The 24,913-nt window shown below is 38.9% G+C and overlaps 1 protein-coding gene across 7 annotated transcripts in view; it reads left to right on the top strand.

The window, feature by feature from the left end:
* The window catches only part of SUSD1 (sushi domain containing 1), a 46,960-nt gene that overhangs the window by 10,323 nt on the left and 11,724 nt on the right, over nucleotides 1–24,913 (top strand). For 5 of the 7 annotated variants that reach the window (XR_006013943.1, XR_006013944.1, XM_042015284.1 and 2 more), the window contains 7 exons: nucleotides 102–278; nucleotides 2,215–2,394; nucleotides 4,369–4,548; nucleotides 9,908–10,002; nucleotides 11,571–11,760; nucleotides 12,765–12,859; nucleotides 13,965–14,151. Coding sequence is in view for 5 of the 7 variants with exons in the window: in XM_042015284.1 (XP_041871218.1) it covers nucleotides 102–278; nucleotides 2,215–2,394; nucleotides 4,369–4,548; nucleotides 9,908–10,002; nucleotides 11,571–11,760; nucleotides 12,765–12,859; nucleotides 13,965–14,151 (1,104 nt within the window). In the remaining 2 variants the exon portion in view is untranslated. The remainder of the gene's footprint in view (nucleotides 1–101; nucleotides 279–2,214; nucleotides 2,395–4,368; nucleotides 4,549–9,907; nucleotides 10,003–11,570; nucleotides 11,761–12,764; nucleotides 12,860–13,964; nucleotides 14,152–24,913) is intronic. The other 2 variants (XM_042015286.1, XM_042015287.1) reach the window with 2 other exon arrangements.

Genomic DNA, 24,913 nt, shown 5'->3' with positions numbered 1-24,913 from the left:
AGGTGTATTTTGTGATGTGACCATCTAGTTCAGCTAATTTTAAAGTGGTCAAGTGTTGTGATTTATGTACTATGAAATCTTTTAACCCAGTCTCTTTGCAGAAATCGGATGTGGCTCCCCTCCTGAAATGAAGCACGGCTACATTGTGGGGAACTACAGCTTGCTACCAGGAAGTGCAGTTCATTATGAGTGTCAAGAAGGGTTTTACAGCAGCGAAGGAAAGTTCTCATACTGCACTGCAAATGAAACTTGGGAACCTGCCACTTTAAGCTGTAAAGGTGAAAAGAGTCTTAAATCTTTCTTAAATTCTTCATTATGGGGGTTTATGCATGGGAAGTGTGTTTGTGAAGATAGTAGACTGTTTTCACAATCTGAAGGAAATTTTTTTCAAGATCTGGTTATTTGCAAAAAAAAAAGAAGAAAATAAAAGGACATGTTATTGTTTACCTTTTTCTTTAGTGTAGTGACATTTTTGATGCTGGTCCCTGAATGTGAACTGAGGCCTACAAAACTAGATTTCTTTAGCATTTCATAGGAAAGGCCACTGAGTTGGAAGGCATCACTGACCTCTCATGAAAACATCAATTTTCCTCACATTTTGTGAATTTTTTTCTAAAGATTTACTGTAGATGCAAAAGAGAGGCATCGTAGCACTCCTCATCTCTGGCCAGTCATCATGGTTTTAATAGCATTTGTGCATGAACTAACACTTTCACATCTCTGAAGAGTTAAGTTTCCTGTGACTGTTGTTAAAACATACACTTGCCTTGTTGTTCTAATCATCCATTTTGTGGCAATATTACTGTTTACAAGTTCAGGGTTCTTTTTGTCTTCCTGTGAGTAGTTAGAAAATTCTGTATATTAGTTAAATGGTACTTGAACCGCTAGATAACAGAACATACACTGTATATAACAACTCTACAGGGGAGAATTGTCATCCTGGAAATTGTCACGTAGTGAGAAGAGTTCTTTCTCTCTTTCTCTTTCTCTGAAATGACAAAAGTCATTGGTTTCTAATTATTTCCCTTTCTCTATTTTTTTTTTCTCTGAGAATGGACAGAAATGGAACATTTATGGGAAGTGAATAAATTAAAATAAGGGTGCTAAAACAATGTGTCTGGGAAAGGTAAAATATTAACTATCACTAGAAATTCATAAGAAAGAAAAGATAATACTATTTTAAAACAATGAAAGTAACAATTTTCTCCACAAAAATAAATAAAGGACAATGAATTTGAAAACACAAAAGGGAGTGCCCAGAGTCTCAAGAAGCCCCTAGAGAAAGCTTGTGGAATGCAATTAGTGCGAGTTGTTGATATATATATTTTTGTTAATATTTTTCGGAAGTTGCTTTTTCATGTGATTTTTAAAATTTCTGCAATCAAACAGTAGGTCAGCTTAGAGTTTCTTTGCACATCTCTTGTTGTTAATTGAAAGAAAATACATGATACACCAAGAAACAGCCAAAAGTCTGAAATGTCAAACTTATTTTCCGTTTGTATTGCGAGCTCTTTTCCTGGTTTTCAATTAGGACTTCCCTTTTTTGTAAAACCAGCAAATCTGATTTTTTTTTAATACTAGTAACTGTACCTTTAACAAATCTTCTTTTTGCGTGTGTGTGTGCTACTTGACTTCTTCGATTAAGCATTTGTCAATGACAACTCAGCATGTTTGTGAGTAGAGCAACCATTACAGTGTATTTTGAATATCTTGCCTTAACAGGAAACTTTTGTGTTGTATGTTGTAACGTTTTCTGTGGTTTTGCATTTATATAGTTTTTGTACAGTTTTTAAAGTTCTGCTTTCTAAAGGCAGTTTCTGCTCATCTGCCCTCCTCAGGGTGCTGCTCATTGCAAATGGTATAGAAAAAGCTTATCTGATGTAATCAGGTTTGTAAAAGCAGGGGAATCTTTAAAGATTCCGAACAAAACTAGGATTTTTTTGTGTACCAGCAACTAGACTGAGGAGGGAGTCACAGATTTAGCATGCCATGAGAAAGGCAGAAAGGTGTCCTTTCATTTGGAAGCAGATCTTTGGAGTTGCTACCGCACTGTCAGTCACAGTGGGAATATTGCAGAGGATCTGAGGAAGTGCTGTATTACTACAGGAGGAGAGTGTTAGCTGGTAAAGATGAAAGAAATGCTTATGGGAGCAGCTGTCATTGCTCCTGCTGGTTGATGAACAAGTCTACCTTCCTCTTCCTTCATGTCCTCAGGTGTGGACTGTGGGGTTCCACCTTCTGTTTCGAACGCTCACCCTACATCTGTAAGTGGGACCACGTACAGAAGTGAAGTTACTTACGACTGTGCTCGTGGTTACCTGATGGCAGGTGGCAGTCACACTGCAGTCTGCAATGCCAAAGGACAGTGGGATGGCCCTGATTTGGTGTGCAAAGGTAAATAAAGTCTGCCTTCAGATTTATTTAGCATAAATACCATTTAAGTCACTGTTATAAATATCAGTCGTTCTCTTTTGGCATTCAGTTTGTACAATCTTTTGGCATAGAAAGTTCAGTCACAAAACAAAAACCATATGTTGAACAGGGTTTTTTTCATCTGTGTTGCTAATGAAGTTGCAATAAATTGTTAAAAGTTAACATTCCAAGAACATAATCCCAATGCATGTCAGGCATTGGGATTACCATGAGATGAAAATACAGCCTAAACTGCTGACATTTTTCTAGTTCAATATCTATTCTACTTTTCTGGTAGCAGCTGAAGACACTATCAGAAACCAAAGTGCTATTTGTCATTAACATCCCTTCAAAATTCCCATATTTGGACAGTTTCCAGTTGCAAACTATGATTGCTCAAGCATTCTACTGTTATTTCAGATGAGTCAAGTCTCTCATAGTGCTATGATTTGGAAGAATGTAGCCTAAAGAGTTCCTCAATAAGATGAAACACAGAAGCACATTTTTTAAAAAACTCATTTTTTTTAATCTTAAATTCATATTCTTAATTAGGAGACCTAAGGATAATTACATTATTTAGTCGGTTTTCACATTTGCACAGCTTCACTTTTCTATTTGTTGGGTGATCGATATCTTTTCAGCTTGATCCACCAGGATCAAGCTTTCAGTTTATTGCAATCAAATGTAGTAATTCTTTTGAGTGCTCAATTTGTATGTTATAACCAGTCTCTACTTATAGAGTGACCTTTAATATTCTTGTTCTGGGTCATGAGTCTAAGTAGGAGGCTTGCAGTGTTACACAGAAATGGGCTTCTGCATTTCGGTCTGTTGCAGAACAGCTGTGGGCAGGTAGCTGGAACAGCACAAGTTTTTGTGTCTCGTCACATACTGTCCTTCTATGAGTTAAGCATATGCTGGTGTGTGCATTAGTTGTTCCAAGGCTTGTTTTGATGGTTTATAATAGATGCATTCATACACATTGGGGTATGAAAAGGAAGGTGGTCATGATGGTGGATGTATTGCCCCTTGCAATACATATGTTTAATTTTTCCTGTAAAGGTTGTAAAGATCGTGATTCTATAAGCTTTTGTTTTTTCTTCTTTGCTTTCCTTATTTTGAATAGAATTTCAGAATCACTTAAAATTATTAAATGGTTTTAAAAGAACTTGTTTTCTCCATATAAGATTTAATGAGGGTAAGATTTTAATTCTTACGTGTTTGCTTCTTACAACTGAAGTGGTGAAGAATCTTTTATTGAGGTATAATGTTCATTGTGGATTTAAAAGCATATTTTACCCTAAATAATATTGTTCCATCTATTTGATCTTCACTTTTTATTCTTTTTGTTCCCTGTTTTTATTATGAAGCCCCTGAAAACTGAGCAGATGAATTAAATTATAAATTCATTATTCCAGCTTCCTAATTATCTGTAAAGTGGTTTGAATAATCAATCAAATTCTCCCTCAGAATTGCTCATTTGTCTTGTCTGTAGCAGCTTCTTTTTTCAAATCTTGAACTAAATACACTGACAAAGGAACATAACCTTCCTGATGCTGTTCTTTCACGACACTCCTTGGACCATGTGTCTTTTTTAATATCTACTGTTACTAATGGTAGGTAAAATAAAGGAATAAATAGCATGTGGAGGATAAGAGAGTGTTGTGGGAAGATAGATCTATTCCTAAAAATTTTCCTTAAGATCCTTGCTCTCCATTCCTAATCAGGTCACTTCGTTTTATTTACGGGTCGCCTTGTAGGATAAATGCCCTACCCTGCTGGAAAGTCTCCAGTCACAAAATTTGGGGTTCTGATAAACTGGCCTGACTTCTAGAAATCTTTAAGAAGTGGAAAAAATTGAAGTGTAACTTGCTGGGACAGTTCATCCCTCCATCTTAAACACTTTGATATGTCTTGCCTGTTTTCAAGGTTTCATTTTCCTATTTTTCTCTGTTCCAGAAATAGACTGTGGCAAACCTTTGCTGATTCCACACACAAAAATGACCTGGGACAACTCTACCACTCTATGGAGCAGAGTGTACTATCAGTGTCAAGAAGGATATTATTTCAATGGAGACAGGAATTTTTCAGAATGCACAATAGATCAGTCATGGGAGAATATTACATATGTATGCAAAGGTAAATATTACTGTAAAAAGTTGCTGTTTAAATTGAAGTTTCATTAGTTTGTCATTCCCGTTCAGAAGTTAGGAACAGGAGAAAGAATGCAAGAAATCCCCTTCTAATTTATGATGTAGGGTATGTGGTGGTACTTTTGGATGGAAAGGTCACAGAAGAGAATGTTAACAATAGGGCAGCTTCTACTGGATGTCACAGATCTTTCTATAGCTGTCTTGCTTTTTATCTCAAATAGAAGGAGACTAATGGGACAGGAGTTTTATTGCTTCACCAAGAGCCTTCAACTTAGAAGCCCATGGAGTGTCACCAGAGGGGCAGAAGGCATTTACCAATATTTTCTTATGAATCTAATACTGTGAAGTGCACTCCACTGAAAGTAGCGACAATTGAATTCAAAGCCCTGTCTCTCTCTCTCTCTCTCTTTTGTAGTTTGTTTGTTTTTTGTTCTTTTCTCATAATGACTGAAGCAAAATCTGTTAATGGTTGCCTTTCCAGCCTAGATCTAGTTGTCTGAATTTCATTCCAGAATTATTTTCTTATCAAAGAATGAGTCCTGAGAAGGGAGAGCTATAATAAAGGTGTTGTCATACTGTGTGCTTGGAAACAGGATGTACTGCCTTTTTATTAACAGCAACAACTAGCAGATGTTTTGGACTATGACTGTTGTGCTCTTTAGTGTTCTTCTGTGTCCTGTGGAAGAGCTGTCTACCACTGTCCATCTCTAGTTTTTAAGAAGCAGTGCTGTGTTTTGCAGAAGATAGTGTTCATTTAGCTTTGAAACATCCTCATGGTTTTCAATAGGACTGGAAATCTGTCCTTGACTGCTGCCACTTCACTTCACACAGACTTACTGCATGAGGCCTCTCTTCCCTCACTTGACTTCTTGAGCATTTACAGAGAATATAAAACAGGTGGCATCAAATAAAATAGGTATGCAGAAAAGCCGTTCTCTCAGCTGTTGTAGTGCCCAAGTGGAAATGGAACTGCTGTTGTCCGAAGTCATGATTCATATTTCATTTAGGAAATTCACATTATGTAAATTGGTTTTGAAGCCAACATTGTGTAGGGTGACTAAGTTAGTCAGGTCTGTCAGTCTTTGCAGTGCCAAGAGTTGTTTTGAGTGCTCTGAAGCTTTGAAGGGCCTGAACATGCAGACTGCACTCATACGATTACCGTGGATTTCAGCAAGAGCTTTGCCAGATTCCAGCACTAGCTGCTGGATCAGAGGGCCAAAAAAGTAAGTTATGGGCAAATAGAATGGGAAGAAAAAACTTACAAAAATAGCCTAACTAGTCCAGACTCCTTTAAAGGAAAATTAATCATCAGCAGGAAGTTATTACAAAATCTTGCATTTTCTTGACTTCTACATTTTTCATACTTGCTAGAGATAACAAATTGCTTTAAAATTAAATTAAATTTCTGTTTTGGCAATGATGTCTTTGTGAAGTACATGTTCTTAATAGTGTAATTGTGTATAATTAATCAGTAACTCCCATTAAAATGAGAGAAAATTATGTACCATTCTGAAATAATTTATGATAGAAGTTGTAAAACCAATTGTCTTTTCCTGCTGCCTGAAAAACTCTATTAGAAATAAGGCAGTTAAGAGAATATCCTCAGGAAATTCTCTGACAATTAGTTTCTTCATTTCTTAGGAAGTGATTGCTATGGAATGCCCTTTATTTGCATTGTTTGGTGCATTGTCTATTGGGATATATTATTAGTAGGGAGTTTAAATGTTAAAAATATCTTTACAATGTTATTTTTACTTGTGATGCTGGTTGGATTTCCTTAATCAGTAAGGTGAGGCAATAGTCAGCTGGATTACAGTCTTTCTTACCAGCCTCTGACTTACATAATGAGGAGACTGAAGTGCAGAGAACAGCCAGCAGTTAAAATACTTTCTGTCTAATGTGCTCAGTGTGTGAACTTGGACATCCTGTGTAGCTGGTCCTCACAGAACTTCTTTCCTTAGGGAGTAAAAGTGCTTGGTTTCCCAGAATCTCAGAACAGTTAATATTGGAAGTGACCTCTGGATATCATCCAGTTCAATCTCCCTGCCAAGGCAGGGTCACCTAGAACAGGTGACACAGGAACACGTCCAAGTGGGTTTGGAATATTTTCATGCTTCCCTGAGCAGCCTGTTCCAGTGGTCTGCCACCCTCAGTGTAAAGAAGTTCTTCCTCATGTCGAGGTGGAACTTCTGTGTTTTGGTTTATGGCCTTTGTTCCTTGTCCTGTCTCCAGGAGTCTCTTTCCTGAAAAGAGTCTGGCAGCATCCTCTTGGCATCCATCATTGAGATATTTTTATTTATTTAATTGAAAAAATATGGTCTGTATAAGTAGCAGATGGCATTTGTAGCATCATTCACCACTTACAGAATTGAACAGGCAAAAATATACAAAGAAATCTAATACCTGGGATTTTTCTTTCCACTAAATGGCTAGTATGTGGGGGGATAGGTGGCAAGAGCTCTGTAATTGAACTTGCTTGTGTGGATTCTCTTTTAGCTACTTGCTGAAGATTAATGTCAGAGTGGAGCTGATTCTATCTGATTCTATCTGCTTAAAAAGGTTGATATCTTTGAATTTCTTAACATAATTTCTCCCCCTCTGACACTCACTGTTGCTGTTGAAACTCTTTGTTTTTTGGGGTTTTTTTGCATTCTACCATTTGTGTTGTGTTTACCAGCACCTGTCTTTCCTGGCTGCCAACAGCCAGGTGCTATTTGTATCTCTCTATCCTGTCCCAAGTCTGCCTTTCTCTATTTGACTCCTCCAGGATTTTTTTCCACCTTTCACCCCTGGCCTCCAGGTATTTATTTGCATGTTGTTTCTAGGACACTTTCTCTTATGATGGGAAAAAGGTTATGAAGGTAACCTGAAAGTCAGTGGGGTAGCAGTGAACTTCACTCACTTTGGTTAATCACAAATTAAAATTTATAGTGCTGAGGTATGGGCAAATGGAGGGTCTTTGCTTCTCCTATTTTATTTGTGAGTTTGAGTGTAAGCTGTTGATCAAAATCAGATACATTTAAGACCTGGATGCTACTGTCTGCTTCTGTGTGTTTCACAAAGCAAGCTGCCAAGCTCTGGAAGTCACTCTCGCTGTTAGATTTCACAGTAGAAGGAATGTTTCAAGGAACCTGTCTCCCTCTAGTTGCAGAATATTTTTTTCAAAGAAACCTTTGTGCTGTTATTGGATACTATGTGTATGCTACTGGGATTAATGTTAAACCAAGCCCTTTCTGTATATTGGTTATCCAAACAAAGATTGTGAGATCAGCTGGAGTAAAGGAGAAAAAGCAGTCTCCTCAGAAAATCCAAGACTTTGTTGTGGTAATTGTTCTGTACAGGTTTTCATGCTCTTTCACTCACATCCATTTAAAGTGGAAACTTCTGAGAAGAGGTCTGACAGCTATTCTGTGAATTTATGGACATTGCCCGGTGGCCTTGACCTCAAAGATCAGAAAGCATAACAAAAAATGGATGTAGTTACAGAAAAATAAATGCTACTAGTTCTGTCTTCCTTGTTCTGAGGAGGCCACTGTAAAACATTTATTTCCTTGCCTAAATACCCAGCACAATCCCTTTTGTTGTTTGCTGTTTTGTTTTCCTTTTTTTTTAGTTGTATTTTATAAACTCATAAGTCAAGTTGCAGGTTTTCTTGCTGAGAAGTTTTGCAGATTACTCCCTCTCTTGTTCCCCTGCCGCCTCCTTGTTATGCATTTTAATTCAGATCTCACGGATATGGAAACATTTTCCCTCTGTCTTTGAGTCCTTTTTGCCATCCACTCTTTTAATGAAAGTGTGTCTGATTTAAAGAATACAACAACTGAACATAATCTTTTGCTTTGTGTTGGTACGGAAGCCTTAGACTGCAGAGGTTTTGAGCAGTACCGTGAAACAGATAACGATAAGAATAGGCAGCACTTAAATACAATTAATTACACACCCATTTGTAAGAAATTTGTTTTAGAGGACACGCAGATTAATCTCTTTCTTCTGTCCTGGAAACATGGAAGCTTTCAACAGCATTTCCATATTTAATGAATGTGGAATGGAAGAGTTAAAATCAGTTGGGAGATGAACTGGTCTAATGAGTGAGGCATCTGTTTGTTGAATATGTGGAGAGGAATATAACGTTAGAAAAGTTTTATGGCAGTTCTAATAATCAAAGAAAAAGAAAGAAAAACTGCTGCAAAATACATTTGCAGTTATGTTGTAGTTCTAAATAGCTGCTTATGCTAGAAACTCTCAATATACCGATTTATTTTAGTGGCAGCTTGATGCCCACATGTGACAAGGGGGCCCCTGTGAGATGGCAATGAAGCTTATATACAGAAGAAGAGTGCCCTGACCTATGCTTGCTTTTACGGTCAAACAATATATCAACTATTTCGTGAATATTTCCTGAAGTATCTGCCAATGCTGTCATATAAATACCTCTCAATTTCTCAGCAGCTAGTAGGCGTTTTTCAGCTTAGAATCTATATGAGGTTGAGGTTTGTATGACCTTGGTCATGTAGCAAATGTAGTAAGAAAATAAGGTAGTACGACAAAGGAATGACAATTTGAAGGCTGGTGAAGGAAAGGAGTAAACACATTCACTATCAATCTGAGTTCTGACCAGAAGGAGCTTTCTTCTTAGCCCTGTGAGAATGCCTCCTTATCTTGTCATATGAGAGCAACTGTGCTATGTCTAATGACAGCAATGAGAGAGCTGCTGAAAAAAAAGAGTGGATGAGTTGATCTTCCTAGCTGTGCTTTTTCTCTGAGGTGCAAGCCTACGCCTGTAAGTGTGTAAATTAACACAGGTATATTGAGGGATGTGTCTCTGGTTGCTACAACTGTACTTCCTACATGCTTAGTTCTGTGGGCTCCATTGTCTTAATATAGTGTTCGTTTTGAAAAGTGTTCTGCTGTGTTATTTAATTTTATATATTATACAACAACAAAAAATATCAACACCTTTTAAAAACCAACCCAAGTAAATAATGAACCAAAACATTCATTCAGCTACAAATACTCTTTTCCAGTCTAATACAGAAGCTTTCTTAGAAGCTTCATGGGTCAGTTTATGTAATGCTGACTGTATGCTTAAGGACTTCACAGTCTTTAGCTCAGGACATGCTTCTTCACTTAGCCTGTTATTTTAAGTTTAGTAGCCAACACAGTTAAGAGAGCGCTTTCTACCTAACATGTGCTTACTTTTTTGTTTTTTCCTGTTTGGACAAAAAAGCAAATAAAAAAAAACCCAAGACCAAACCACAGGAAAAGTAAGAAATAAGCAATTGCTCCTAACATAAGATTTGCATGAGAAGTAATGATTTTTTCTGTGTTCATGTTTTTGCTCACAGAGGAGGAATTATTCAGTAATTTCTCCATATTCAATGAAACATGTGTGAGGTGGCAAAGGAAAACCGGAAGACTGGGAATGCAGGAAACATACACAGTAAGTAGGGCAGTAATGGAAGTATTTGAGGTTGGGAGTAGCTTTGTCCTGGTTATATCTGCTGATTCAGCAGTGAATATTTGTTTTGTGGGTTTTGTTTGTATGGTAGTTTGTCTTGATCTTCCCAGTGAAACACCTAGAAACCCAGAGGTGACTAACTGGGTTAGGAAAGAAGAAAATTCCTGTTCTAAAGGCAGCTGAAAAGCTCAAAAGCTTTGGCGTCTCATTCCAGTAAATCACCTGAATACCTGCTCGAATCTGTCAGAGGTTGCAGCATAAGTTTATGTTTTAGTGAAGTTCCATTGAAGAGCTCAAGCTCACATTGCCACAGAAAACACTGCAAACTTGGGCTCTGTCCCTGTCTGTGACAAGCATCTCAAGTGAGCAGTGTATCCCTTGCAGATACTGGATATAAGATGCGAGGTATATTGGAATAGTGTGCCTTGCTCAAAAGGTTCAACCAAAGTATACATGAACATTTGAGAACTGTTTCTCATGGAAATAGAAACCAGATTTTGTAACTATTTGAGCATGAGAATTAAAATTAAGGTATAAATTCTCAGAAACAAATAATTTGGTCAGTGTTACAGAAAGCCAAAACAACACGATAAGAATTCCCATGTTTTCACAGTAACAGCCCAAGAAAGGTTTTTTTTTTGTGTGTGTGTTGTTTGATTTTGGTTTTTTTCTTATTTTTTTAGTATGTACAAGTAAGGGAAAACATAAAAGGGTGTCCAGGGTAGGTACATTAATGTGGAAAACATTTCAAGGTTGGGTAATAATTTTGGAAAACAACCCATGTTTCTCCTCCTCTGTTATAACCAAAGTATTTTTAGTCTGTATAATTTTACTGAGCACTGCTGAGATGGAAAACACAGCTCCCCAGTTCCCCTAACAGGTCAAAACTGGTTTTTATACAGCCAGTGGTAACTGGCAAGCTGCGGATCTCTGGTATAACGTGCTCTGTGCACATGCTTTTCCTGAATTCAGCTATCTGAAAGACACTTCAGAACAGCCAGAGAAGGTGAGCTTTGTCTGTCACTTCATGTCATACAAGCAACAGATTTCTTGTTCACTGCACAGGGACAGTCTTAGGGAAGCTTGTCTTTTACTGCTGCTTGACATTCGGTCTTACAACTGCTTCTGTGGGCCAAGGGGGGAAAACTAGCAGAAGGGAAAGAAAGTAACAAGTACATGTAGTTTCTATCTGTGTGCTGTAAGCAAGAAAAAAATATTTGCTTAAACCCTACTATTTGAGTTGAAGATATTTTTAGGGTCCACAAAGGATTAGGTTCCCAATAGATTGGATTAGATTCCGTAATGGATTCCTTCTATTTGTTGTAGAAATACATGAAAAAATATCAATAATTTTAGCAGCCAGAAGAAATAAAGATCCAATTTATTAAGCCATTTTGCAGCTCGTCAAAAACCTATCTATTTTCCTTGAACTGATACTTTAAACGAGATGTAATCCTGTGTTTCCTTTAAGAACTAGTAGGATTAAATAAACTAGTATTCTGAATTTTGAGGAGCCACAACAAATCACACTACTGTCTTTGTTTCAATAGTTTCATATACTGGGCCAAAGATTGGATGAGAAGATGTTCTCAGAAGATGTGATATTTAACATCAGTACAAGTGAAGATAATCCAAAAGTGTGTTTAGATCTGAACTCTGGAAGTAACTATGTGGTGAATATAACTACCATTTCTTCCACAAACATCACTGTCTCAGTTACAGTAGCAATTCAAACAAAGGGTAGGTTGTGTTTTGTATTCTATGTGCCTATAAAAGAACTTACTGTGCTTCAGAGTTCACTGATTTGAACCTAACAGACAGGAAAATTGGCTGTTTCCTAGACTTCATTATTCTTTATGTTGACTACATGCGTGTAGCCACTGTCAGCGTCCTCCTTTCCTGCAAGGTGTTTTCTTTCTGTTCACTTGGCCAATGACTCTCTGAGCAAGGAGAGCAGTGGCAGTAAGTGCCCTTTGGAAAGATCTGGCAAATTTGGTTTTTCAGGACTTGCATTCTGGCCAAGGCAGGATTGGTACAGTGACATTTCTGGCTATGTTCCAGAATTTTGGTCTGTGGTACTGTGCCTACTGGTTTCCACTTTTTGCCTTGAAATATGATTCTCTGCCTGTAGGAGAATTCCCTGTTGCTTGGCTGTGTGATACTAATCTAATCTAGTATGAGCATTCCAGACAATGCTCCTGTGTTTAGCAGTGATTAACAGGGTTCTGGAAGTTATCAGTAATTGTACAGAAGGCATGTTCTAACAGTGGATTTCTGTATTATTTTAGTCAAGGAGACTTTAAGCTTGCCTTCTGACATACTAGTTCTGGTGAGACAGACCTTGAGAAATTGCTTTTGGAATTCACAAAAATGCTTTTGCTTACATGCTTTTTCCTAAAGGGCATCAACTATGAAAAATAATTGTTCTGTGATAATTTATTTACATCAGGAGGCCTGAACCCTTGGTCCTTCTGTCATTATAACCTTCTAGGCCTGGACAAGTAAATCGTGTGCTGGATTTCCTTAATAGCATGCTTGGGTTTTCCCAAAGTTTCTTTGGAAAATGATTATGCTTTACTTACCTTGTTTATTCATTCAAAAAGAAATTATAACCTACCTCTGTCTCAGAAGAGAATGAAATTAAAAACCATTTTTAAAATTTTATTCTCAGCTACTCATATTCAATTAGGTTGAAGGAGGTAGTTTTTATAATAAGTTGGTCCCTTTTTTAATTGTCTTTACAGTAAAGGAAGCTTTCAATAATGTATTCATTTTTAATGATACCTGCTTGAAATGGAGGAGAAATGTCAGGGGAACTGATGTGGAAGACAGATACTCAGTAAGTGACAATCTATGTTTTGAATCTGGAAAGCAATTTTTATCAATCCCCTTTGTGGAAAAACCTAATTTTTCAAACACTCACTGCTAGCAGTGCTCTTCATTGTAATACTGTGTCTCATGAATACCCAAAGAGTAATCTTGCATAGCAGCCAAAGAAAGACCACGCTCTGTTGTAGTCTCCTGTTTCTTGCTTATTTTCCCCCATACTTTACTCTTAATTTGCTCTTCTTATCAATACTTTCAAGTTTTCCATGTTCAGGCCTCACACAACTCTATTCCAGTTCCACTGAGTCAGTTCCCTGTGCCTTGTGGTATGCCTTCAGTCTTCCCTTATCCCAGCAAGGAATTTCTACATGAACTACCTCTGTCACAAGGACTCTTGACCACCTGCTGTTGTCTCAAGTCTCCCTGTCTCAAGTACCTCCCTTAAGGAGGCACTAAGAGATTATCTGAAGGCATGAGATCTATTTAAAGGCAAATTAGTGCACTATTAATACACAGCAAGCATTTTGGTTTTCTTTAACAGAGCAATCATTTGATCAGGAGTGGCCTTAAATGAATAACTTCATGATCATTTCAGTCATCAACAATAAAACACAAAATCCTACTGAAACAAACAAACAAAAAAAGAACCCAGGAGCCTGTAAATTTCCCTGGAAATATAGGTGTCTGTCGACAGATCATGGAATGTAGTTGGCATTTTGACATGGGTCAAAAGAATTTGATTTTGTCTCAGTCCTCAGGGTGAAACTGGAGAGGTGCTCATGTGAGCTTACTTTTATTACTCACCAGGAGGGTATACTACAATGAAAGGGAACTGTTACTGGAAACCTGTATGAAATAGAGACTGGGGGAAATTACAGTAGTAATAAAAAAGCAGATAGACTAGGAGAAGTGAAAGAACCAGGAAAATGGCTGATCTGATGAAGACGGATCAAATTTTGGTAGCATTGGAATTTGAGTAACTATCAGTGTCAACAGTTTTGACACACCGTATGCAGTGCTCTCTTCTGCTGTTTCTTCTAATTAAGAGCATGAGGTGGCTGAATGCAAGTAATGTATTATAACATTTCAGTTTTCTTGCTATGATTATTTGGTTACAGTTTCATGTGCAAGGGCACCGTTGGTATCAGAAGAACTTCTTTCATGAAATGACCTTTGAACTTTCCACACAGAAGGAAGCTCCTGAAGTTTGTTTAGATTTGCAACCAGGCACCAATTACTCTATTAATATTTCCATGGTAGCTTTGAATTTTTCACTGCTTGTTTCTATGACAACACAAATTACAGGTAGGTCCTGCCATTTATTTTCATATATTTACAAATGCACCTAGCAGGTGTAAGGGACTCAAGTGCATCTACATTGTTGATCTCAGTGTTATGTGGTGGGTTGTCAAAGTATTCTTTCCATGCTCAAAATTTCCATTGTTTGTTTTCACAGATTTTGTTGGGTTCAGAGGCAGAAGGGGGAGAGAAATTTAACTGCAGAGTGTTAATGTGTCGTTTTGGGACATCAAGGAAAAGATAGTTTGGTGGGTTAGACACAAGACTGGTATCTAGGGGAGATGGGTTAAATTCCCTGCCCTGTTAGAGGCTAAGCAACTTCTTCAGTAAAAGTTCTCTCCACAGTGGAGTTTATGGGTATTTAGTTTACACAACTGCACTGTGTATGGGTATTTGTGGCAACAGAAACATATACCACTAAAGCCTAAAGAATCCAAGGTATAGAGTATGGGAATCTGCAAGTACCTCAGACAGATACTTTTGCCTTTAATTGGCAGAGTAAAAAACATAAAAGACATTTGAGCAAATAAGCTTCTGAAGGAAAACCCTGGGCTTAATGATTTAGTGAGGGGTATGGCACTAAAATGCCGTGATGAGAAATATCTTACAGGTCTCGTTTTGTTCAGAACAGCTTTGCACCGTCCCTGCACTGTCAGACTCTTTGTATTAGGTGAAGTGCAGTGCATGTTTGGTGATGGCGTCACTCTTCCTTGTCAGGGACACAAATTTACAATCGGTGAGAAATCTCTCTGAGTGTCTGTAACTCTGTTCAGCCACTAGATGGAATCAATTCCTTTCTGACTGCTTAGGAAGAGCTTGAGACTTGTGGTGGTTTTGAAATTGATAGTATTGCTGTATTTTCAATAGTAAATCTGATGGTTTTAAGTTTCGTGAAAGGTAAAACATCTCTTGTTTCCTAAAGCTCCTGTTTAAGATTTACAACTACCTGTTTGTTTCTCTTCTTTAAATGGAATTGCAGTAATGAAATGCAGTAATTCCTTTTCATAAGTTTCCTACTTGTCACTCAAAAGTAGTGCCCATGAGTTCATGAGTACACGTGTCTTTGTAAAAAAACTAGTAAGATATCTCAGAATTTTGTTGATAGAGGTAATTTTTGAATACATACTCAGAGTAAAGGAATAGCTCTTTACTCTGTCATCCCCTGGTATTTCCTCAATTCTGCAGGATTGTATCAGGTCACTTACTCGGCAGAGCTCTAGAGAACAGGTGCTGTGTGAAATGGTATTTGTATCTTGGCAGCTGGCATATTTTCCTCTCTGCTGAGTTAGTGCCTAAAAAATCTACATGCATAGCCCCAGGAAAGGTCATTGTGTAAAAGTTAGGTCATTTCCATTTTGAAAGAAGGTTTTACTACACAAGCCCATTTATACCTAGCAGTTACTGTGTTCAATAAGCAATAAAAGATTGGTGATGCTGTCATATTAGGAGCCTTTATCTAAAACTTGACATGCAAACACTTCTTATTTTTTGCCTTTCATTGGAAAAACCATAAAATTATGTATTTTTGCAGTTTTTGCAGGAATTGGGTGGAAATTAAAAAGCCAATAATGATCTTGCCACAAAACTTGCCAAATAACGAGAATTTAAATAAGATTAATTGTGTTATTTTCTCATCTCAGATGAAAAGGATACAGCTGAAATAATTGTTCTGGCAGTGCTGCTTCGATTTCTGTGCCTTGTGTCTTGAAATTGCATTACCTATGCAAGCAGCTTAGTTTATATAAAAAGTATTTATAATTTAAGAATAGGTGTATAATTTTCATCTTTATTCGTCTAGTTATTTTGTAATCATGTATGTAGTTAAACCAGATGAGGTTTTTTCCATGCTGGATGGAATGATTTCAATTTATCTGCCAAATTAATTCTGAAAAGTGGCTTTATTTGCTCTAGTGGTTTTCTGGCTAAATGGTATTGTTTAAGTGCAAGATATGCCTTAAGCACAGAAGCGCTAGGGAAACTGAGACTTACAAAAGTGTTTTACTGATTAGGTTCTCACTCCTTGTTTAAGGTTTCACATGCCATCCTTTAAGAAGTACATGATCAGTTGGTCTGTTTCCACAGCTGGGGGCAAATCCAGATGTTGTGTCTCCCTGAATTTTACAAACCTCCTACATTTTGAGAGTTTGGAAAATCTTAACTGTGGAGTCTTGAATAGTGTGAAGAGACATGTCCCAGACAATTGGATGGTCACTGCCTTACAGACTTAATTTCCTGACAAGGATAATAATCTCTGTAAATTTTTAGACTGCTGCAGAATACAATAAGTATGTAAATGCTAGCAATAACTTCGGGTATTTTTTCAAAAAAACAAGATTTATGAATGCATGTTATGGAAGTTGCCTCTATATCCTCAATATCTGTATCTAGGCCCATATCATCCTGAATGAGGATATGTTATATCCACAGTATTTCTAAAGAATAAAAGCCAAGAACTTAGGACCTAAAAGCCTACTTTCCTCCCTGGCAAGTAGCATCCTCTAAAAAAATAGTTCAGTGCTGAGCACAAAGTTGGTTTTGCCTGTCATCTTGTGGATGGTAAATACAGTCTAGAAAATGCTCCATGGATGATTGTTACAGGCATCTTGCAAGTCTTTTATGTTGTCTTAACTTATTTTAGAGAAACTCTCACCAGCTGTCTAGTTGAAATAGGGAATTTAGTCAATTATCAAAAACTACTAGGCAGTGATTATATTGTAGCTGTAAAAAGATGGTAGCAGATTGTCTTTTAAGCAAGAAGGAGTTTCGTGTCTGTTTCCAGAGAAGAAAAGGAGTATCTTGTGGGCATACTTGTGATTACAGTACTTACATATGGCTCTGTGCATTTTCCTTTTGGAATGTCCTTTATTAAGGCATGTTCAGGGGAGGCATTGTTCTTAATTTCACTACCTGTTTTTACAGGTATTTATGAATTTAAGGTGGTTGAAGTTTGTAACCATTTTTTTTCAAGTGTTTGAAAAACAGAATACTAAATAGGGAGCTAGAACTGTTTTACTTTCGTGGCCAGTGTTCTAAATAAGAGTAATTTCTTCAGTTCAGCCACATTAAAATTATATTGATATTTGAATTTGTTTGTGAGCTTTGCTTTGAGCGGATTCTTTATGAAAACCGTGGTGTTTGGGGAGTTCATGAACGCCTATGTGTTTATAGAGTCTGATTTGCTTTTTTTGTTGTTTAGAGCAGACCACTGTGACTTAAGACATAGTAAGACAGAAATTTTCTGGACACCAGAAATAGATCTTTTGTGCCTGAGGTACTGATTATATTTCCTTCTTGTAAAATAACTCATACTAGGTTCAATTGTGATTTCTCATTGCTTTTCCTCCTCTTGATTTTCTGCTTAGAATCAAGCTGTATTTTGAGTTTGCTCAAGGTATACTATTCACGCATGCTGCAATTTCTTACGTATTTGTACATGTACTTTTTACAAACGTGGGTTTGGGTAGGCTTGACCTTGAGTCTGTGTACCTCAGATAACTGTAGTACTTCCTATGTTTCTCAGCTGCTACTCTTTTTGGTTTAGCCCAGGACTTACTTGCAGGCCACGTACTCACATGTGTTTCATCTCTATCTTCATATGAGCATGTGAGTCAGAAAGTAGACACACAAGCAGAGAGTCTAGAAAGTGAATTAAGAGAATGTATTCCATCACATATTAAGTATAACCTTCTAGAGCCCTGCTCCTTTGTCTTGGTGTGTGGAAAATGTACTATATTACAGATCAGGTTGTGATGTCTAATTTGTTCATCTGCCCGTGGATGTACACACACACATAAAAAGTAGACTATTGTTCTTATCTGTTGTAGAATGGAAAAGACTTATTCTTTCATAAAGGGGGTTCTTTAAGGTCTGGAAAAGGAGGCAAAACCCCAAATCTGCTTTCCAGTGAGGAAGTGAAAGACTGTTGGAGGTGTGGTGATCTGACAGCTCTTACTCTGACAGCACATCATGTACCTCCAGAGAAACCATCCAGTAAACTGTGCAGCATCAGAGCACAAGAATTGCAAAGAAGGGAGTTTCTGATTTATGTAATGGGGAAAGAAGAGTGATGAAAACATGAGCATGATTCCTTTTCTTTTAATGTAGGGGGAAATTAGCTGCCAGTCATGTAAACAATTTCATACATATGCATGCACTTTGTATTTTTGTGCAGAGATTATTTAAATGCGTGATACTTAAATTCATATGAACACCACTTCTCTATCATTTTTCTGAACTCCTCCATAGTAAGAATTTTTCATAACTATCTGTGAACTCATGAACATTCAGATAATTTCTCTTATTCTGTTTACAAAGTATTTGATACGGGTGACTTAGTCTATGCTTTATAGATAGTGCTTTACAAGCAGAATAAAACTCTGATTTCCATACTCTCTGCTTAAGGTGGATTGCTCACAGAAGAGAAAGAAGCAAAAGAAAATATTTTGTCTTCTCTCAGGCCCTTTAGCTGAAAACACCAACAGCACCGTGCTGAGTTTTCTCTGTCCAAACTTTCCTCCTGTTCCATGGCCAGCTACTCTGAAGTGCTTTCATCGTGGTCCATAAAAACATATGCCAGTTGCCTGTGCCCCATGTCCCATTTAGGCAGCTCTAAGTTGTGCAAAGGACCCCTACACTCAGCCAAAGTCCAGGTGGAAGACAGAGCTGCAGAGCGCTGAGCACAGGCAGGGGATGTAGGAAGTGGCTGGCATTGCAAGCCTGGGTGCTTGCCCTGAGAGTCCAGCACATTGCCGCCCTCCGCTTAGGCAGACAAGGTCCTGATATCGCTTTGGAAGTGGAGTGGGAGCAGTGGTGGCTGTTTGCAGGGTCCCAGACCAGACCTCTTTCACTGAGGTTAGGGGGCTGCCATACCAGGTCCACTCTTGTGGAGGGACCAGGCATGCCACTACCCCAAACAGCCTGAGCCAACAGCACCAAGCTCCCATTCTGCTGCCAGACCCTGAACACCTCCCCATGGCTCTGCAGACAGCAGAAGTGAGCATGCAACACAACTCAATTTGTTCTTAGGGATAGCAAGGGAAAGGTGCCGCAGGAGGAACTGGAGCAGATGACAAACCATAGAAATGTTCCCGTAGGGATGAGGCAGGAGCCAGGAATCACCCTGGCTCACCTACACACAAGGCAGCAGAGTCAGACGACCAGAAAGCAAAGATAGAAACGATCCCTACAAGAAGCAGCAAGATGTAGGCAAGTTTCTTTTTAAAGGTGGGGTTTCTGGCCCAGAGGTGCTCTGCAGCTGCAATCAGGGCCCCTTCAGGCCCTGCTCTGATGCAGGAAACACCTGATGGGCCACGAGCTGGCTCCCTGTCTGTTGTGTGGCTGTGGATTACACTCACTTGCAGGGTGAGGGCAGGGTGGCAAGTCACTTGTTGGCATGGAGAAGACTGAGAGGTCCCAGCCAAGGTCCCCTAAGCTGCATCTCCCTGCTTTCATCTTTCCTTCCTTGCCTAGGACCATTTTACTTCAAAGACATCCTGGCCCTGGGCAGTGTTCCCTGTGAGAGAAAGGCCCATTTGTGCAGCAGAGCTCAGTCTCTGCCAGCCCAGGAGCCCACAGCAGGCCCGGCACAAGCTGCAGGCAGAGCTGTGCCTGGCTGGGGACACGGCACGGGGCCCTGGTTCCATCTGTGCTGTCTGCCTGGCTGAATTCATACCTTTCTGATGATGAACAGGATGGTGTGACATTCAGCCACAGATCAGGAGAACAAAGGCTGCAGTCAGCAAAGGGAATCACATGAGTGGGAGTCCCAGAAATGACCAGTCTTTAAAGAAGATTTAAATTATTTTTTCCTGTAGATGTGGTCTTGGTTTATTTATTCTCCTTCCTTCCCTCTCTTTAGATAATATTCCTCTCCAACTGAAAAATCTCTTCTTACTCTGTACTAGAACAATTATGTTTAAATATCTACAGTAAAGTTACTCTTCAAACAGTAATACAAATGTTAAGCAACCTTTTCTATTGTATTAAATTTCTACCTTATTTTAGTTTTACTTTAACAGGAGTGGTTTTGACTTCCTTGTTTTAAAAGTCAGTAAAAACCTTTTGGGCATAAAGCCCTCAAATAACCATGAAAGAAATGCAAGAAATTTTGCTTGCAAGAAATTAAGATCATGCAAATGGTCTTATTTCACCAAAGAGTTGTTTTAGTTAAAACCCCTCCTTAAGAGGAGTCTTTGATTTGACTCCTTTGAACTGTTAAGTTTGGTGAAGAGTTGCTATGTGATTTTTGACTTTGTTGTTCAATTCCATCATTATTTTTAAAACTTTGCCATTGCCCTTACAGCATAATACCAAGCAAGCTTTAGCTCCAGCATTGAGGCGTGTGATGATTCTCAGTGTTGCTGCAGCAGAAGGCACTTCCTGGCATATACTTCCCTGCAGCTTTCCGTCAGGTTCAGAGAGAAAATCAGTAGATGGATTCTTATTGTAGAAAATCAGCCTTTATATGAAACGTTCAAGTGTTACTAAGACAGCACTGCTATGACAAGGAAGTTCTCAGAGTGGGACTATGTAGTGGTTTTGTCCAAAATACTCATTACTATTTATCCTCTGCGAGATAAGAATTAGGAGAAACACAAAGCAGGCACCAAACTTGAAAAGAATATAAAGAAATTTATTAACAGATTTAAAAGAGGGAAAAAAGGGAAAAAATCATACTACACCTTCAGAACACTTCTCCCCCCACCTTCCTCCCTTCTCTCACTGACAATGTAAAAAGACAACCCTTGAGATATTCAGTCTGTTTACCACTTCCGTAATAACCTTGTTCAGTTCATTTAGGAGGAGTCGTCTCTCTTGCCCATGCTATGGAGAAACCATCACAACGAGACAGCCACCTGGGTTGGTTGTCTGCTCACTTCATGTGAGAGTCCCCTCCCACAACTTGCAGCTTTTCCCACAACTGCTTTCGAGGGTCCAATCTTGAGCTACTGGGGTGCAATTTTAAGGTTGAGCCGTTCAGAAACAGAAGTTCTCTTCACCCATCTCTGGGAGCATTTCATCTCTAAGAACAGAGGCCCTTCTCTTTCCCTGGGAGCAAAGGGTCCTCATCTTCATCTTTAGGACTATCTCTGGGAGCATCTCTAGGAACTGAGGTTTTCTCCTTTTCCATTTGGAGTAAAAGTCCTCATCTGGTCCATCTCTCCCTGTTCAAACTTCTCATGAAATTACAGCTGCGTCAGCATCTGCCTATCTCAGTGCAGGTGCTTTTGCTCACAAGTACAAGTTGAACGCTCCACCCCCCTGCCTTCATGAAATTACAACAGGTACTCTGATACACCATAGCTTTACAACAGAATTTCAGCTTTAAGCATCTCCTCTTTCTCCTCCCTCAGGTTTTCAGCTCTTCACAGCAATAAAAGGGTTAATCTCACCTTGGCCTTCCAGCTGGAATGTCGCTTATCGCTGTTGGTCACATGATCTCTGCCAGACATCGGTGCAGCTTCAGCTGAATCTTGGCCGCACTGGAGAAGGGGAGCCGAGCCGCTCCGGCTGCCCACGGCAAGGCAGTGGGGGGGGGTTCCATGGCTGGAACAGGTCCATCGGCTCCAGGATGGCCGTGGCCCGGCCCGGCCTGGCCCGAGCAGGGCCTGGCCAGGCCCGCTGGCCCCCACTCGGGCCCCGCAGCCACCTGTCCCAGCGCCGGAAACGAGAGAGAGCTTGGGGGGGAGGGGGAGTTTGCCTGTTCTTAAGTGTGGATCACAGAGGTGATCACAACTTTAAGTGGCTTAGAGAATTGTCCATATTCAAACTGGCCAGCTGATAGGTTCTATCAGGTCCCAGAGGAAGCTGTAAGCACCCCTTAGCAAGGACGTCCCTTCCAGGACTATGCCTGCTAGCCCATGACAGACTATCTCTGGATATACTTTCTTTTCTTGCTATGCTCTTCTCTGTTTTCCTGGTGTTGCTACAGATATGCTAGTCTGTTCTGCTGGTGAAGAGTTAAAAAAAATAATTCTTTAAGAAAGGCAAGGCGCTAACAGCACCTGAACAGACTGGAGGATCTTGATTTCTCCACCCAACTCACCTAGTGCAAGTCCTCACTTCTGTGTAGTATTCCCCTTTTCCCTCCAGCTGTTCTGTGTGGTGTTGTCAGTATTTTTAACATGTGGATTTTTAAATCTGGTAATAATTATGACTTCCCAGCAGACTTCTTTTTTTTAAATTATATTTTTAAATGTTTAATTTCTGGCAAAGTTCTTCTTTTATTGAAAAAGTCAGAGTGTGCCAATACTGCATATGGAATAACACCTTCAGAGTTCATTTTCTGATCACTGAAGAAAAAATTAAACTATTCCTTTCAATATTATCATTATTACTATTATTATTATTATTATTATTACTATTATTCCTTCACATTGCTACAAGCTGTTTTTTTATTTAAACAGGTAGATTGTCTTCTGTGTGCTTGATGTTTTTAATAACTATTATTTTTTTACCAGAAACTAAACACAGCAAAAGCCTCCAACTTTTAACAGCACTATGTGTTTTTTCAGATTTTTCTCTCTTTTACCCAGTTACTAGGGCTGTCAGTTCTGGATGGCTACTTATTTTCATGACTTGTATTTTCCTGTCAAATTATAAATACAGAAAGATTAATTGTTTTGACCTTAGTCAGCATCTTTTTGGCATCTTAGTCCACATCTGTTTCCTCTTGTGATGTTTATCTGGAAAAACAATGCAAAACTGTTGCATGCAAAGCACATTCTGGCTGGCATGAGAGAAGAACTTCCCAAGTTTTTCTTGGAAATTGAAAAATTCTTAAGAGAAATTAATAATAGTGTCTTTTGGTGATATTGAATGTAAAAACAAAGGAAGATAAGAAGTATACCACATAAATCCACCCTTCAGATATATTTTCCTGTTACTCTGTCTATTGACAATGTCGGTGCTGAGGAAAAACTGAAATTAACAGATAATTTCTGGCTCTTAAATTATATTTGCTTGAGTTTGCAATTTGCAAAGGGCATAAAGATTGGCTGTCAAATATTATTTGTTCATTTATTTTGTTCAGATAGAAATTCTACCTGTATCTCTTACAGTGTCTGCAGTTGCAGATGAATTGAAAAGACCCAAAGCAAAGAGCATTTCCTGTTCTTGCAGGCAGCCATGCAGCACGTTTCACTAACTCAGAAAACTCTTGCAAAGGGTTTTCCGCCCTGCCTCTGCTAGAGGGAAGAAAGACGTTGTCGAACGATGGCTTTCATAGAATCATAGAATATGCTGGTCTAGGACCCATGTGGATCATCAAAGTCCAGCTCCTGGCCCTGCACAGGATGTCCACAAGAGTCACACCATGTGCCTGAGAGTATTGTCCAAATCCTTCTTGAGCTCTGTCAGACTGGTGCTGTGACCACTTCCTTGAGGAGCCTGTTCCAGTGCCCAACCACCCTCTGGGTGAAGAACCTTTCTTCTAATATCCAACCTAAACCTGCCCTGACACAGCTTCAGGCCATTCCCTCAGGTCCTGTTGGTCATCAGAGAGAAGAGATCAGTGCCTGCCCCTCTGCTTGCCCTGGGGAGGAAGCTGTAGACCACTATATAAATCTTACTCTCATTTCAGTTCTAAACATTCGTAGCTGATTTCTTCACTGATAGTTCACCCATAGCCTGGTTTTGAAGATAACCTTGTAAAGGGAACTACCAAAGCTATTTATTTGGGTAGGTAGGCTTTCGGCAAGTTCTCTTGAGGATAGTTTTCGTCAAAGTTGTAGGGGTTTTTCTTGCTAGGGATGCTTGTATGGCCTGATAGTTTTATTTTGGGCATACTGTGCTTAAGTTTTATCCCTTCACAAGTTTCATCTCTGTTTAAAGCAGAGATCATGTAAGCTTTCAGATTTCCTCTTCATAGGTTACAAACCTGAGATTTTGTCTGCCTCATACAAGAGGGTTTCTTCTTTATCCATCTTTTCCTTAAATCCTGTGAACTGGTTTCACATAGCTCTGTCACACTGATGATTTGAACTTCAGGCACTGGGAAATGGTCACACATGGGCCTTGTGTACCTTTGTTGGTACTATTCCAGCATTACATAAGCCTGTTTCTTATGCCTTTTAGAGCAGCCTTTTGGATTTTTTTTTCTGTTGTCATTTTGGTGCCTAACCCTCATTCTGAGATGTACTAGCATGCCATTCCTACTACTCAAAGGAAATTAGAATATTTAGCATAAATTCTTATTAGTAGCCCAAGTGTATCACCTTGTACTTTATACTGGTGAATTTAATCCCAGTTCGGCAAAACAAAAGCTGTAAAGGTGATTCTATTCTCCTTGTGTAACGTCTCTATATTTCTAACATTGAGCAGCAAAATTCATCTGTACATACTGGGATGTTGCACCATGATTGTTAACAAAATGCTGGTAGTATTAACCTCTAATAACCTTCCTTCGCCCCAGTACTTCTGCTTCCAGCTTGATGTATATTTCCAGCTCCCTTTTTAGTGGTTACTCACCCTCTTAACAGTTTTTCTAATAAGCTTCATTTTCTCCTGCAAAACCAATGATTTTCTATACTTCAAAAGATACATGCAACTATTTGTATTCCAGCTCTTTGCAGAATCCAGGCATCTCAGCAATATTTTGCCTGATGTAACTTAACTTTGGGAAATCTGCCTTGATTTTCTTTTGTTTCTTTTCATGACATTGATTATTCTTTCTAGCTCTGCAACCTTGGTTTTCTGTACATGAGTACTGCATTTGTTACTCTGCAGTCAGATATCAATCACATCAGCAGCCTGATAAACTGGTGTTCAA

Source organism: Corvus kubaryi, unplaced genomic scaffold (assembly GCF_017639235.1).
Source record: "Corvus kubaryi isolate FWS band 111438036 unplaced genomic scaffold, C.kubaryi_AGA036_p1.0 split3-37296, whole genome shotgun sequence".
In the NCBI taxonomy this organism is placed as follows: domain Eukaryota; kingdom Metazoa; phylum Chordata; class Aves; order Passeriformes; family Corvidae; genus Corvus; species Corvus kubaryi.
This window is presented reverse-complemented; position numbering and strand designations above follow the sequence as displayed.